This window comes from Plasmodium cynomolgi, chromosome 11 (assembly GCF_000321355.1).
Source record: "Plasmodium cynomolgi strain B DNA, chromosome 11, whole genome shotgun sequence".
In the NCBI taxonomy this organism is placed as follows: Eukaryota; Apicomplexa; class Aconoidasida; order Haemosporida; family Plasmodiidae; genus Plasmodium; species Plasmodium cynomolgi.
In genome coordinates this window covers 995,693-1,011,931 of record NC_020404.1, presented here as the reverse complement: position 1 = coordinate 1,011,931, position 16,239 = coordinate 995,693, and the positions used below count along the sequence as shown (strand labels likewise).

The window sequence follows — 16,239 nt, the reverse complement described above, 5'->3', positions numbered from 1 at the left end:
GCCTAAGTAGTCACGACACCTTTACGATTAACATCTGTGCAGGCAGGTTGGCGACGAGTCTGAAAACTTTTTTGCGATATACAACTTCATGTTGACATAAAAATAAAAGTTTTTAAATGTTTTAAAAAGTGTTCTTAATTAAAATGGGTGGGTACGTAACTATGGAGAGTCCCCAAGGTAGCATCAAAAATGAAGGTTTTTTTTTTTTTTAAATTGAGAAATACAAGATGGTTAATTAAAAATGGAAAAAGATCAACCACTCATGTACACACGAAAACAACTGTCTACGTATATGCCGCTGTTGCTGTTGCGGTTGCGGTTGCGGGGGGAGTGTTATTCAAAGGGTGGGCGTGGACGCGTGACAAAAATGGCACATCGGCTCGAGGCTGGGCGCTACGAGGTTGCCTGCTACGACGACCACCGCGCTGACTAGTAGTGTCGCCCCTCTTCTTCACCGCTGCAATTCGGCGCGTCACACGTATGACTTGATAATGAGCATCTTCCCGTTGAACAAATTGTACAAATTCAAAACATGCTGCTTGCACGAGGCGGCAATTTCGCCCGCCAACTCCAACTCGAACTTTTTCAAAACTTCTGACGCTTTCACAGGCTTGTAGTTGTCTAGAACCTCGGAAAGAGAAAGCAAGTTTTTATTCACATCGCACAACAGTGCAACCTTTCTCATGAGGTAACTTTTGATAAGCATGTTATTTTCACTAGAGACTTTCTTTTTACCATGGTTGTAAAGGGACTGAATTATTAAGGTGAAGATGGTAACATTGTGTACAAGATAGTTGTATTGCTTGAACAAACATGACATGTTTATAATCTGATATGAGTTGTCCTTTTCTAAAATTTGCTTGAAGATATTTAATTCGTTGGACACGTTGAGGTAAATAATATTATCCAAGAATTGCAGCTTGTCGGTGAACTCCTTCACGTTACTATCTCCAGCAAGGATTCTTATATACATGTTCAAATTTAGCAATACACTTTTATAATGCAGAGCGGAGTTTTTGCTATACATATCATTGTGGTAAGCGGCTTGCATAATTTCGTACTTTTTGAAAACATCTTGTCCATATTTCTTTCTAAAGAGGGGGTCGATTGGGATGTAATCTTTTCCCGTTGTTTTTTTATCATTACGGGTGGGGGATTCAACAGATGAGGTAACTTGGTTGGGAACTGCTCCTTCGCCATTCTTCACAGGATCGTTTTCCCTCTTAAAGTGGGACATATCTGTCCCCACGGTGAAGTCATCCAATTCTTTTTGCATATATAGAAGGTCCCCATTGGTTAGGCCCTCTGTTAACTGATAATAAGAGACAATATAGGTGAGATAAAGAAAGGCACACTTGGCCTTACTGATCAATTTCGTCTTCCTGACTTCATCCGTGACGGATAAGTAATTAAAAGATTTATGAAACAAATACATGACTGTATTTAGAATAATTGCATTTAAATAGAGCGTTTGGATGGGGTAGTTAAACAGCTCGGTTAGGCAAATATTGAAGGGAGACGAGAAGGAATTTTCATTAAATTGGAACTTGGGTTTATTCGATTTGAAGATAAACTTATTGCGGTAATTGTAGTTATCCTTGTCGAAACTTACATAAATATTATTGTTTATGAAAAAGTCAATTTCGTGGTCGTTCATGCTGTAGCTCGCATGCTCTTTGATCTTATCAAATGGCACTTCGTTACTACTCTGTGCACATTCCTGCGAAACGTTTTTATCACTATAGTGAAGAACATCTCCCATGTTTTTACAACCAAGTATATTTTCATGACTAGTTATATAAACGCTGCCCTTCAAGTTGTAAAAGTTGGACAGCAATATCATTGGGTACACTGTCTTAATATCCTTCAGCAGGTTGACACTATTCGCTTCGGTTGTGTTTAAAATTTTGATGTCCTTCAAGAATTGAAACTCTTCCAACGGGTTCAACGTCTCGTACAAAATGTGGTTGTAAAAGAAAGTGTCATACGATTTGTAAAGAGTGAACCGGAAGGAGGGGACGTTATATTTTATTAAAATCGTTTGGTTGTCTATTGTGAGGAAATTAAACTTGTTTAGCATCAACTTGGAGTAGTTACTCTTAAAGTCTTGCTCCTCCTGCAGGATATCTTCATTCAGTCGTTTTAGCATATTGAAGAATTCGTTGCTAATGGGGCAATTGCTCATGGAGGTGTTGCTACGCCCATTATCACCAGGATTACCCTTCGTACTGCTCGAGTTGGGGGCCTCCCCCTTAGCACCTGCGATATCTCCGTTGGCTGACTTACTCGCCCCACTTGGTTTCTCACTTCTACTCCTGCCATTGGAAATCTCCTTCATAGGTGGAAACTTCGTGCAGTACTCATTATGAATTGCGTAGTCCTTTTTGACACTTCCAAACATGCTGAAGTGAAACCCACCCCTCGCTGCCTCCAGCTGCTTCTTAAAAATGTATAACAACTTAATAAAATAAAAAATGATATTCGAGGAATTCAAAAAATATGCATTCACAATTTCGTTCACCTTAAATACAGAATTATTTTGAAAGCACTTGCTGACTGAGTTCTTCAAATTTCCCTGCTGCACATTGTAATAGTTCAAAATATTTTTTAGCAAATTTTCAGCATAGCTAAAGTAGGAATAGCTATACGTGTGGATGAATAAAATGGGTGAGTACGTGATCAATTGGATATTCTTTATGTTCAGCTTATCAATTAGGTTTGATAAATTGGTGAAATTTCCAATCACGTTGTTGAGGTAGATCATCAGGACCAGTACATTTATATAGTCGTTATTTAGAATCGGTTTTACTTTCTTCTCTTCATTCTCCTTCTCCGTCATGCGGATGCGATAATTGTATGAGTACTTTAGAACACTCAGGGCGGCAATGTAATACATCCTGTTTGTTAAATGGATGTCCCTTTCATTTTTCCCTTCCTCATTGATCTCAAAAATGGTGGTACTTCCGTTTTGGACATTCGGGATGTGGTACGCTTCTGAGTTGCTTCCCTGTGGAGTTCCTCCATTCGTCGCATTGGAACCTTCTTGACCCTCCACTACTGCACACTCGTAGGAACCAATGGGGCCAAGGAATTCATCGACATTTTTGCACCCTCCGAGGTTCAACTCGTCACATCTGCTGTTCACCAAATTGTGCATGTGTGTCACAGCCTCGTCAAAGCTGCTCTTCTGCTCAGGTTCACAGAGGTTGTACTTGTCTAAGTATAAAGCCATTTCGACCAACAGAACAACGAAGTTATCATCCCGAAGTTTTAAGTCCAAATTGTTGGTCACTTGAATGAACATGGAAAAAATTCGATTGAAAGATTCGTGCACATCTTTTTTATACAACACATAAAGGAGCTTTTCAAAGTTGTAAATTTGCTTGTAGAACAATAAAATATTTTTTTGTATTTCTTTCTTCAATTCGTTTCGAGGGAAATTTCCCATCGATAGTGCCTTCATTTCGGTGCTAATTGCTACGTATAGTTTTTTCAAAATGATTTTCACGAATACGATGAGGATAGCTATCATGTCGTCCTTCAAAAGACTAAGGTGATTTTTAATTGAATAAAACATGTTATAATTTCTGCTTTCTTTTAGCACAAAGGAGAGTAACATGTAGAGGTACACCTTCACGTCGTGTTTCTTATAGATCTTCAGAACATCATTTTTGTAGTCCTCTATTAGGCTCTCCAATTTGTTCATTATGCTTTCGAAGGGTTTGTGGCATTCCCGCCTACCCTTTCGTTTGTTTCCCCCCTCGTGATGGCTACTTCCTGCATCACTATTATCACTTCCGAAATCATTCAGGCCACTTTCCCCATCTGCGCCGCTACCTCCCATCTCGTTTTGTCCATTTCCCACCTCGTTCACCGTGCTGACATTCACCTGGTCCATCGAAAGAACCAAATTCATCACATCTTTGTAGTAGCTATGGGAACCCCCCGACCCGTCCGATCCGTCCGACCCGTCCTCTACGATGCAGTTCCAAAAGGTATGAATATTCTCGGGGAACGCCTTAACCTTCTGAACACACATATGTATGAAGCATTTTTGAAAAAACTCCAAGTACATCAAATCGTTTTTGTACAAATTGAAAACATTCTCGACCTCCATGTCTGGGTTATGTTTGTGTAGCTGATAAATGATGAGGTCAATGTAGAGGATGTAGTAGTCAGTGTTTTCTGGGAGCTCCTTTATCAGTTCTGCTAAAACGTCAATACAATTATCTAGCTTGTTGAAAATAAATTGTACGTAGAGTTTGTACACCTGGTATTGCAATGGGTTGAGAAAAAAATTGTTGCTCTTTGCGTATTCCACTATCTTTATGCACTCTTCATAATTTCTCAATTTTATGTTAATAAAAAAAAACACTAAAAAAAAGGAAAAGTTTTCTGTGACTTTATTGTTACCGTAACATTTATAATTTTTTAAAAAGTTAAGTGCCAAGTTGTAGATTTGTGTGTTGTTGTTCGAGTTGTTCATGTAGAGGAGGTAGCTGTTGTACAGGAGATACTTTGAATCGTTTGTCTGCTTATACAATTTTAAAGACAAATTACTTCCTTTTTTGAAAAAACTCGTATTTAGGCAGTAATCAAAAAGGTTCCTTAGAATCCTTTCCACATCCACTTTTTCCTTTTGTGCAACTCTCATGTTGTTACTGCTGATATATGTACTGACGCTGTTACTGCTGGCGTTGATGTGATTGCTCCTGCTTACGATGGCGCTCCCAACGTTACCGCTGCTGCCATTGGTGATACTCAGACTCTTGTTACCCGATTCTGCCTTCTTCAATTTCTCCTCATACAAATGGATTAACTTTTCACCCTCATTCAAATTTGTGTATATGGTTCTTAATATGTAAAACGCATTTTCATCGGAGTCATCTACTTCCAGTGTCTCCAATATCTGCTTACACTTGTCTATCTCATTCACGTGAGAATGAAGAAGGCACTTCAACAACAGGTACAGCTTCTCATTCTTCTTTGCCTTCAGTCCCGCTGCTATAACCTTTTCACATTTCTTGAACGACTTCTCGTCGATCAGGTTCAGCACCTCCAGTATCTTAGAATTCATTTTGCAGACGAAGGGGGGTAGATGTAGACGTGGCAACTATGGTCGTAGAAACTGGGCCAAGTGTGTGGTACCACAAAATGGCAGCTAAGACTTTTCTCCAATGAATAAACTTTAAATTGGATTCAAAAATTATTCAAGTGAAAAATTATGCTGATGAATCGGAACGCATATAACGGTGCAGGAATACAAAACATGCATAGGGAAATTCTTGTGCGTGATGTGGCAGCGGTGTGGACGGTTAAAATGTCATATGTGTGAGTCGTTCATTACTTGTTTGAAAACAAAAAGCAGCAACTGTGTGTATGTTTTTTTTTAAAATATGTGTACGTATATATAAATACATTGCGCTCGCAAAGATACACAGTTTTCGCTTTTAAATTGGTGAGGAGGCACTACCGCGAGAGATACGGGTGCGGGAAGAGTACGCGGTTCGCGTGGGAGGGGCAAAATTGCGCGCTGGGGTGAGCGAACAAGAAAAGGGAAGATGTGACAGGGAAGAAGCAATGAGGAGGTATAAAAAAAAAAAATATATATATAGCTAAACGCAGCAAAAATTTGAAAAAATAAAGTACACAGGTACGCGCAGCGAAATGGCATAAACAACGCGACAAAAAATGTAGAAAAAAATTAAATTAAAAAAACAAAGAATTAGTTAATTAGTCAATTGGTTAATTGATCAACTCGTGAACTCGTCATTCGGTCACTCGGTCATTTAGTCACTCTGTCATTTAGTCACTCGGTCATTCGGTCATTCGGTCATTTGGTCGTTCGGTCATTTGGTCATTCGGTCACTTGGTCATTTGTTTAAATCGTCAACTCGTGAATCAACTGCACAGAAATATAAATTCAAAAATTACTCGAGGAATCATATCGGTGGGCGTACGCAATTGGGGGGCGAGCGAATGAATGCAATTGCAAAAAGGCACTTCACACTTTAGAGGGAAGAAAAAAAAAAAAAAAAAAAAATTCAGCATAGAATAGCGGTGGTGTACGCGGACTCTCCCGTGATAAAAAAAAAAAGGAGTTAAACTGCTTAATCACGTACATTACGTGCTTTACATACATTTTTGCAATGGCAAAACGACGAAAAAAAAATTTTCGCTGATATAGCAGCGCAGTTATATGCACCACGTTATCTACAGCAAAAATAATGCACATGCACCAAAAGGAAGAGAAAAAAAAAATGGTTGCCGAAATGCCGTGGCGGGAATTATACGTAGGAAGAAAAGGAATGTACGATGTTCACCTGTACATATGTATATGTATGTACACAGCAGCACATAGGGCAACATGCCCGTCGCGCAACCGCGCAACACAGCACCTTTTAGCATTCTTGCACAGCATGTGTACAGGGAAAAGAACAAACAGGCAAAAGAAAGTAGCAAAATGATGCAACTGTTTTTTTTTTTTTCTTTTCTGAATAGGGTAAATGCCTTAACCCCAATCCACAGCTCCCACAGCCAGGTATTTGCAAATGCTATGCTCCATACGTGATGTGCGCACTTGGCTTGTGCCCTTCCCATATGTACACCCATAGACCCCCCACCATGAGTAGAAGTTGGAATTTTTTTTTTTTCGTTTTGCCAATTTAAGTCCCCCAAGAGATGGGAGCCATAAAAACGTTTTCCAGTTAATGCTTAGTAGCTCCACCGCGATAGTCAATTTTTTTTTTTTTGAAATCATACAATATGCGCGCGTAACATACATTTGGAAGGTTCCCCACTTATGCTCATTTTTGACTAAAGGCAAAACCCACGAATGACAAAAGAAAAAAATAAAAAAAATGGAAGTGAAAAACAAAGCAAGATCATTTCTCGGGGTTATTCTGACTGACCCCTCATTAAAACGGTTCCTCATTTTTATCCTAGTCTCAGGAGTAATTTGGTGATGCACATTTTGCATGTCATCTCCTCATGCAACTATCGACGTGGTGTCGTTTCTTAAACCACACGTGTGTTTATATATGCACACATAACTCTCCAAATGTGTACGAGTAACACCCTCCAATATACCCCTGCACACGTATCTGCACCGGTGTTCATTGTACCATCTTGCTGCCTCCCCCCATATATACAGGTGTTTACCCCTATATAAAATCCTGATCTATGTTCTTCAAAAAAAGCACTACAATTTGTCTTCAATTGATGATAAAATTTACGAATACGTTACAAACATCTCAGCCATTGTCACTTATTATTATCTTTTGTGCGTGATGAACATTGGTGGTACTTCCAAATGGGTGATGAAAAATGCACATTTGTTAAGAGGAAAATGCGTTATTGTAACGGGTAAGTGAATTACTGTTAGCTGGATCGCTTTACCAACTCGTAGTTCCTACACCATTGTTATCGCTTCTGTGTTGGTAAAAGAGAGCGTCCCCTTTGCGCGGTGTGCACTTTTTTTTTTGATAATTTTGTTGCTGCCATTTTTTTTTTTTTTTGCAGGGGGTTATAAAGGAATCGGGCTAGCCGCCGTAACCGAATTCGTGAAGTTCGGTTGCGAAGTTGTTTTGGCCTGCCGATCGGTAGAACACATGGAATTTGTGAAGACGGACTTGTTGACCAGATATCCCGAGTAAGAAAATGAGCCACGTGGAACAGCGGAGTGGGGAAAGCAGCATGTGATTAGCGGCACATGAACCGCTTTACATGGACCGCTTTACATGGACCGCTTTACATGGACCGCTTTACATGAACCGCTTTACATGAACCGCTTTACATGAATCGCTTTACATGAACCGCTTTACATGAATCGCTTTACATGAACCGCTTCACATGAACCGCTTTACATGAACCGCTTCTCATGAACCGCTTCACATGAACCGCTTTACATGAATAGCCGCGCGTGAGCACCCATTGCCAAACTCACCTCCCCTCACACGCAGCGCCAAGATCCACTGTGTGCAACTTGACTTGGCAAGTTACAAAAGCGTAGAAAGCTGTGCCAATCAGATACTCAGCAAATTCCCCAAAGTAGATATACTAGTCAACAATGCGGGTAAAATTTTTATTTATTTTTTTTTTTTTCCGCACCATCTGTGGCTTTCAGCAATTGTGCGCCGCATCCCCTACGTGGTTGAAATGCACCCACCCACATTCCATATCATCACTGTCTTAGTCTACCACCCATTAAATTCCATTATATATAATTCCAGGAATTGTGAGTAAAAAGCTTGAGTACGTAAATGGGCTGGAAAGGACCTTCTTCGTTAACTACCTGGGCCACTTCTACTTAACCAAATTGCTTCATAAGAGAATCGTAGCATCTGACACGCTGGTTGTAAATCTGAGTAGCATAGCGCACAGTATGTTAAAAGAATCGGTAAGCAATATATTTTTTTTTTGACACAATTAGGAATGAAAAAAAAAAAAAAAAAAAAGCACGTGGGAAAAGTGCCCCCTCCTCTCGGAGAAGTACCCACTCCTCGGCACACCCATTCACCCCACTGCAGGATGTAAACTACGATTTTATATGCGAAAAAGGCTCCACGAGGAATACCAACTCGAATTTGCTATACCGACGGGAGTACAACTTTTCCAAGCTCTGCATGCTTTACTACACGCAGCAGTTGCAGAGGAGGTAAAAAGAGAAAGAGGCAGCTGTGCGTTCTGCGTTCTGCGTTGTGCGCTGTCTGTGGTGTAACAGGAATGGACAAAGCGTGCCCCCAGATACCTACACACAAGCGTATGTATATATATATATGTGTACTTTTATGTATACATTTATGTGTACATTTATGCATACCCGTGCGTGTCCCCATTTTTCCCACCTCGCTTGCCCCCCAGATTTGAGAACGAAAAAACCAAGGCGTGCGCCGTGTCCATTAACCCGGGACTGGTGCGCACTGAACTCTTCCGGAACGAAAAATGCTGGTTCAGGGCATTGGCCAAAAATTTAATTTTCTCCAAATCCCCCCTGCAAGGCGCCCAGACCATTCTGTAAGTTTGCGTTGCACGTGGAGGGGGGGACCCTTACGCGAGCGTTTTCGTTTGCTTCCCCGCAGTGGGGGCACAGTATGGCATATGCGGTAGAGGTGGTTCATGTGTGTATATATGCATGCATCTGTGTGAATTTTATTTTATTTTTTTTTTTTTCCCGTTCACCCGTCCACGCCGGCAGATATGTGTGCCTTCTAGATCGAGAGAAGCTGGCCAAGGGCTCCTACTACTCCGACTGCAAAGTGGACTATGTCAGGAGCTATGCGCGGGACCTGCAGAAGTCCGAGGTACACCCAAAAAAATACGCTCGCAAATTTATGCTCATATTTGGCTGCCACGAAAGCAGTTGATCTGTCAAATCGTCGGTGACGAAAAATCGTTGGAAAAATTAAAAACATAAGTGTGATGGATAGGGGCGGCTAGCGAACCCCCCAAACAAGAAATGCGATCTGACGTGCGAAGGAAGACGTTCACCTTTGCCACCTACATTTGCCACCTACATTTGCGTGTGCGCGCGCACTGCCCTTATGCTTACCTAGTACACACATTGTAACGCCTTCATGGTGCACGCCCCCGCTCAGGAACTGTGGAGATTCTCAGAAAAAATGCTCTCAAATAGATGAGGATCAAGCGCGCCAAGGAATCAACACAAACGTTGACCACATTATTACGTCATTTGTCATACCTCCTGTGGCAACGATCCGGGCTGCCACTTCTTACTTCACAAAATGTGCAGCAAAATAACTTGTGCAGTAATTGACGATAAACTCGTAATAAAACTGGATGGTCTCCTTGGAGTTTTCCAAAATGCTTCTCTCATCAACAGTCGCAGTATTTGCATTAAAGAGGATATAATAATTTTCGTGTAAATCAAATTTGTCTCCATTATTTTCACAGGGCAGTCTATCAAATGATGTCCTTTTTGTAAAATTCCAGAAGGAATGCTTCTCAACAATATTATTGTAAATATTATCATCTACGTTTTGTGTTCGTAGGAGAAAGTCTTCATACTGTACAAACTTAATTACGTACATAAGTTGGTCATCCACTATTACTGTTCGCAGAATTGGGATGTATTTTATGAGCACTCTTTTGAATAGCCCTTCTGCTGTCTCCCCTTTTTTTTCTCAACAAATAAATCAAAATTATTGTTTTCTAATTGGTTTATTATTATCTTTTTGTTCTGTTCATTTCTATCTAGGATTATAATATCAGTCGAGTTTTCTCCTCCTGTCTTCGCAGGGTCACACAAGGAACTTCCCCCTGATAGCAGCCGACACAACTCCTCGTAATTCTGAACACACCTGTACCATTTCTCATCAAAGTCGTAGAAACAAAAAGGGATTAGCAAAAGAGACAGGTGTACATTAATCACATTGCAGATATGGTCATATATAAATGGCGTATACTCATAAATGTATATATTTATTAACACCTGCCAACGGTCATTCTTATGTATATTAAAATTATTCCCTTTGCTTTCAAAAATGTAATCGTACAAATTATTTATCACATTGTTTAGGTATAGGTTATTTAGCTCATCGCTATACGATATCTTTATCTTAATTCCTTTGTGTTGTTTTGCCTTTTTATCCTTCTTATGCTTATTTACTGTATCTTTGCCATGCTCAACAATTTCGTCTTCGTCCATATTATTTTCCTCATAGTTTATCGTCAGATTTAGTTGTGAGATTAGTATATTTTTCTCGCACACGTAGTATATGTTACTTTGCAAGTTGTCCTCTTCCCGCGTGATGTTTAGTTTTATTTTTTTCATTTTGCCTTTGCGGGTGTTGCGCGGGTGTTGTGCGGGTGTTACGCGGGTGTTACGCGGGTGTTACGCGGGTGTCCCACGTTCGCAGGCGGAGGAGGGGTGGGTACTAGACACGCGCTTCTGTTCGGTGTGCCCCTCACGCCTGTTGCTACTCTTTCACGTGACTGTACAGCGAGACAAGCACTCGCATAACGTGGGCGTGATACATATTCTTGGCGCTCTCCCCCCCTCACACATGTTTGCTTCACAAATGTGCGCTCTTTTCACCCGCCCTGGACATCCACAATTGGGTGTGTCACCAAACAGGCATGATCTGTGGCAAAAATGGAAATACCCCCCAATTTGTGCAACAGAAATGAAAAGAAAAAAACGGAAAAAAAAAAGTATCTCCCCCTGGAGGGACCACTATATGTACCTCGTCACAGAATAAACAAACATATGGCTAACTTCACAGCAACGTGAAATGGTAGAACTTTTCGCTCTGCATGAAAAAAAAGATAGTATACCAATTCGCCTACAAAAAAAAAGGAACTTCCACTTTTTTGACAATTGTCGGAACTGCTGTCGCCGGCGCCAGGGGATTCTCCTCGCACTTGGGGGCGATTAAAATTTTCTTCACTTCGCTGAAAGTGCGCCTCTCAGCTGTTATCAGCTATTCTCAGCTGTTTTTTTTAAAGTTAGCAGGGTGACGCGAAAAAAAAAATATATATATAAAAGAAAACGAATTGCACAAAAGTTCTGCCTCACAAATACATGGCGACTATCCCCCTACATGGCAGTCTCGTTAGGTGTGGAGCCTTTTTTTTTTTTGCGTTGTTTTATATGAAAGTGCCCCTATTCCCTGTTATGCTGTAAAATAAAAAAAAAAAACGGAAAAAACTCTCCAGATATGATTCTCCTGCACAAATTTGTTACGTCACCACTGATGGGCAAATTTTATTTATAAATGCATTACCAAAAAAAAAAAAATAAAATAAACAAAGGAGGCACAATCGAGAGCGTTATTTTTTAAAAAAAATTTACAACAAGTTTGAAACTAGTGTTACATTTGACGTGCATACATACATGCAGTAAATAAGTGGGGTGACTAAGAAGGCACGTCGCTAAAAACGCAGGTGGGAATTTCCCTTGGCGATAGCACAGTGAGGTAGCTCCCTAGGCAAGTGTCACATGAGAAGGAAAAGCCTTCAGCGTTGCATACTGTACTATGTTTAAAAAAAAAAAAAAAACGCACCTCGTAAGAGCATCATATTGTAGCTGCATGGATTTTACCTCATTTTGTAATTTTCCCAAACAACAGAGCAGTGTTGTGTCCACCAAATCCTAAATTGGTATTTAACGAAATGTCTATATTTTCCTTCGAGTGTAAACTCTTATTCGGTGTATAATTCAAATCGCACTCAACATCCTTGTTTTCGTAATTAATGGTGGGAGGAATAATATTTGTTTGCATTGCTTTCAAACATACGATGGATTCAATTGCGCCTGCAGCTCCTATGCAATGACCAGTCATACTTTTAGTCGAAGATACATGCAACTTATACGCATGATCCTTAAACACAGTTTTTAATACCTTCGTTTCAATTTTGTCATTCAAGTTGGTAGAAGTTCCATGTGCATTAACGTACTTAACATCGGATATGTTTATATTTGCATTTTTTATAGCCTTGTTGATAGAATTGCAGAGTCCCCGTCCACTTGGCTCTGGGGATGTAATATGAAACGCATCGCTTTCGGAAGAGTATGCTAAAATTTCTCCATATATTTTGGCATTCCTCCTAAGTGCATGTTCATACGACTCTAAAATTAAAATCCCAGCCCCTTCTCCCATGACAAAACCGCTTCTTTTCAAGTCAAACGGTCTACACCCTTTTTTGGGGTTATCATTATATCCACTACATAACGCTCTTAATGCGTTAAATCCGGCAAAACTTATAGGAGTAATGCTTGCCTCAGTTCCTCCACAAACCATTACATCGTATTCTTTATATTTAATATATCGATATGCTTCCCCAATTGTGTTTCCAGAGGTTGCACAGGCACTTAACATGCCGAGTGAAATTCCTCTTAAATTATGTTCCATGGATACAAACCCTGCTGGTGTATTTGCTATCATTGCTGGGATTAAATAAGGACTTATTCTTTTATGTCCCTTTTCGTATAATGTTTTCATTTCCTTTTCTAGAAAAAGCAACCCACCGATTCCACTTCCGATGATGGTCCCTACTTTGTTGCAGTCAATTTTGTGTAAATCAATTTTTGCGTCATCTATGGCTAATCTTGTTGCAGCCACAGCGTAATGCGTGCAATCATCGTTCCGATTAACATCTTTTTTGTTTGTGTAATAATCAGAGGGGTTGAAAATTTTTTTATCAATTTCGCTGCCTATGCCGCAGGCCATGCCTGTTACGTCAAACTTGGTAATTTTGTCAATCGAGTTATACCCGGAGATGAGGTTCTCCCAAAATTTCTCTTGCCCAACTCCAACCCCATTTACGACGCCAATTCCGGTGCACACGACTCTCGATGTCTGAAGCGGTGGGGGCGCGCCCGGCAAGCGCAAAAAAAAAATATGTATATAATATATATATATTATATGTATGCATGTATGTATGTACATACATATATATATATGTTTTTTTTTGTTTTTTTTTTCCTTACCTCGCAGTGCTTTTTCAACTCGTTCGCGTTGTAGCTGTTGTACAGCCTTACACTTCTGAAAGTGCCTATTTCAGGTCTTTTCGCATTGTTCTTGACAAATCCGTACCTCTTGCTGTACACCTGTTGGCATTTTTATAATTTAAGGAATAATAACGAATGTGTTTTGCAAAAAAAAAAAAAAGAAGGAAAAGATCTGAAGGAGTTGCGCGCAACAGTACAACTGGGTGGCGCCACCACTACGTTAAAACGGAATGTGCACATGTGTATTCATATACATACACGTATTTGCACAATTGTGTTGATATTTTTGGGTAGAAAATAAGACGCGCTCATGTGTTACGTCGTGAGTTATTTCGCCCCCTCCGTTGCGCTCAGCAGCTCGGCAGCTCAGCATCTCAGCATCTCAGAAGCGTAACAACATAACCGCTACACAACTTAACCGCTACACAACTTAACCGCTGCACAACCGCGCAAATGATCACACCTGGCACAAGGATGCGTGGAAATGAGGCGCAGCGCGGTGGGGACTGCTCTTTACGCGCAAGAGTGCGAACTTGGTTCCGTACATAGTGCCAACATCGAGATAATTTGCGTATGCAGAGGTATGTAATTATGCAAGGACACTCGCAGAAGAATTCATAATATGCTCTATTGGGCCTACATGTAAATTTTTTTTTCTTTTCTTGTAAAGAATCAAATGTAGATTAAAGCTGAGCATATGTATACATGCGCAGCGCTGGCATTTTGAAAACGTGTTTACGATTCGTTGCGGATTTTTAAATTACTTGTAAAATTAAAAAGTGGAAGAGAAGGGCTTTTGTGTAAATTCTCATTTTTCCCGAAAAACGTTGTACAACGGGGAGGTGCTCCTTGAAAGGGGATCTATTTAATTTTGCTTATTCTGTTTGGTCGGTTTGATTGGTTTGACTGGTTTGACAGGTTTGACAGGTTTGACAGGTTTGACAGGTTTGATTGGTTTGACAGGTTTACGGTTTACGGTTTACTGGTTCATCTCGCTTAATCCGTTTCCTTTTCCTCCCTTTGCTTAATTAAAAAAGATGGGGTGAAATACACTGGAAATTGTGGCATAAAAATGTAAACGCGGTTCGCATGTAAATTAAACACACACATTACATGTCCCTTCCTTTTGCTATCATAATTTGGTTACCTTTTTTTTCGCCCAAGCCTTTGCTGAAAAAAAAAAAAATTCCACAAAATCTCCTTTCCCATTTGTGCAATCGCCGCGTTTTGCGCAACGCATACAATTTTGCACTGTTTCTACATTTTTCGCATGCCCCAACACCCATGCACTTTGCGCAATTTGCACAAACGTCATTACGACGTTCGACGGGCGCTCAACCAGATCGTGCATTGCTTTTTTATGTCCATTCTGGTACTACATTGTAAGGGGAAAAAGTACCGCACAGAATTGTTACCCTTTTTCGCATGTTGTTAAGCCATTTATCGCTTCTTTTTGTTTTTTCCTTTTTGGTAATCTTTCTTAACGGATGTCATTTTTTGCCATTTTGAAAAATAAGAAATTGAAAGCAAAAGTGGGGCAATATAATGGGGAAGTGAAAAAATGGCCCAAATGAAGAAGGCAAAATGCAAACTGAAAACGTAGAAGAGGGGGGGAAAAAAAAAAAAGACCTTTTCAATATAGAAGCAAAATCGCGTGCTTGCCTTATATTTACAACATTAATGCGGCAACCAAGTTAGCGGCATTTATCTGGAGCACGTTGCTTTTTGCCCAACTCTTTTTTTTTTTTTTTTAAATTCACCCGCCTTTCCCTCTGTCGATCACTTGGTCCACTGATCACACCCATCTTGCTCACTCCTGTTCATCTTTGAACTTTTCTTGGTGATCATTTTGAATAGCAAATTGACAAAATCGACCCCCTTGCTCAAATTAGACAACTTAAAAGTTGCACATGTTTCGTTGTACTTTAAAATTTGTGCATGGTTTAAATTTTACGTTAACGAGTGTTCGTATTGTCTTGCGCTTGACGAAAGAAGAAATGTATACTTTTTTTTCCCTTTTTTTTACCTGCGTATAATTATATAAGTTTTTTTTTTAACATTTTTCCACAGCACAAACTGTTTGGTATGTCTTGTTAAGAGAACTGCAACTCAATTTTTATGTATACACCCCCGCGTGGCGTGAAATGAATAAAAATGAAAAATTGTGATTTCCATTTTGGCCAAACAACGTGCTTCATTATTAATACATTTGTTTTTGTGTGTGTACACTGGGAACATGCCTGCTCAAGCATTAAATGTTCATACATACGTACATATATATATACATACATAAACATGCATAAGAGCAAATAATTCACGTAAAGCTTAAAGTTAAAAAAAAAAGCGGAGTACGCAAAAATAGGCACACGTAATGAGGACACACACAATAGCCGACTTGACAATTTCATTTAGGGAAAACTAGCACAAACAGCAATAGGAATGTCACCAGGAATGTCACCATAAATGTCAGTCTTGGCATCTCTGTCGTGACATCTCTGTCGTGACACCTCTGTCGTGGCATCTCAGTAGTGCCATCTCAGTAGGCCAACGCCGAGATAAGGATATGCCGCTGGTGACAGAAAAAAGTGGGTCAACCCCTTTGGACATTTGCCGTCTGACATATAACAAATGACAAGATAAGTCATCATTGTCACATTTGCATATGCCTCAAATTGTAAAAATACTACGTTGTAATAGTGAAAAAAAAAAAAAAAATCCTGCATTTTGTTTTTCAAACCGAAGTTTTACTTAACGTACGTGCGTATGTA

The 16,239-nt window shown here is 39.9% G+C and overlaps 4 protein-coding genes across 4 annotated transcripts; 1 reads left to right on the top strand and 3 right to left on the bottom strand.

The window, feature by feature from the left end:
• Positions 1 to 472: 472 nt before the first annotated feature.
• PCYB_113200 (hypothetical protein) lies at positions 473 to 5,077 on the bottom strand (the record flags this gene model as incomplete). Its single annotated transcript, XM_004223198.1, has 2 exons — positions 473 to 2,642; positions 2,676 to 5,077. The coding sequence occupies 2 exons, from the start codon at positions 5,075 to 5,077 to the stop codon at positions 473 to 475; spliced, it is 4,572 nt and encodes a 1,523-aa protein (XP_004223246.1).
• Positions 5,078 to 6,767: 1,690 nt separating this feature from the next.
• Positions 6,768 to 9,365, top strand: PCYB_113190 (oxidoreductase short-chain dehydrogenase family; the record flags this gene model as incomplete). Its single annotated transcript, XM_004223197.1, has 8 exons — positions 6,768 to 6,961; positions 7,154 to 7,365; positions 7,522 to 7,651; positions 7,962 to 8,074; positions 8,232 to 8,398; positions 8,529 to 8,656; positions 8,863 to 9,015; positions 9,197 to 9,365. Exons 1-8 carry the CDS (start codon positions 6,861 to 6,863, stop codon positions 9,363 to 9,365), a joined length of 1,173 nt encoding a protein of 390 aa, XP_004223245.1. The 5' UTR covers positions 6,768 to 6,860.
• Positions 9,366 to 9,731: 366 nt separating this feature from the next.
• PCYB_113180 (hypothetical protein) lies at positions 9,732 to 10,792 on the bottom strand (the record flags this gene model as incomplete). The annotated part of the gene is made up of 2 exons (XM_004223196.1): positions 9,732 to 10,025; positions 10,148 to 10,792. 2 exons carry the CDS (start codon positions 10,790 to 10,792, stop codon positions 9,732 to 9,734), a joined length of 939 nt encoding a protein of 312 aa, XP_004223244.1.
• A 1,270-nt stretch (positions 10,793 to 12,062) lies between these two features.
• On the bottom strand, positions 12,063 to 13,192 carry PCYB_113170 (3-oxoacyl-[acyl-carrier-protein] synthase i/ii; the record flags this gene model as incomplete). The annotated part of the gene is made up of 1 exon (XM_004223195.1): positions 12,063 to 13,192. Exon 1 carries the CDS (start codon positions 13,188 to 13,190, stop codon positions 12,063 to 12,065), a length of 1,128 nt encoding a protein of 375 aa, XP_004223243.1. The 5' UTR covers positions 13,191 to 13,192.
• Between the last annotated feature and the right edge of the window lie 3,047 nt (positions 13,193 to 16,239).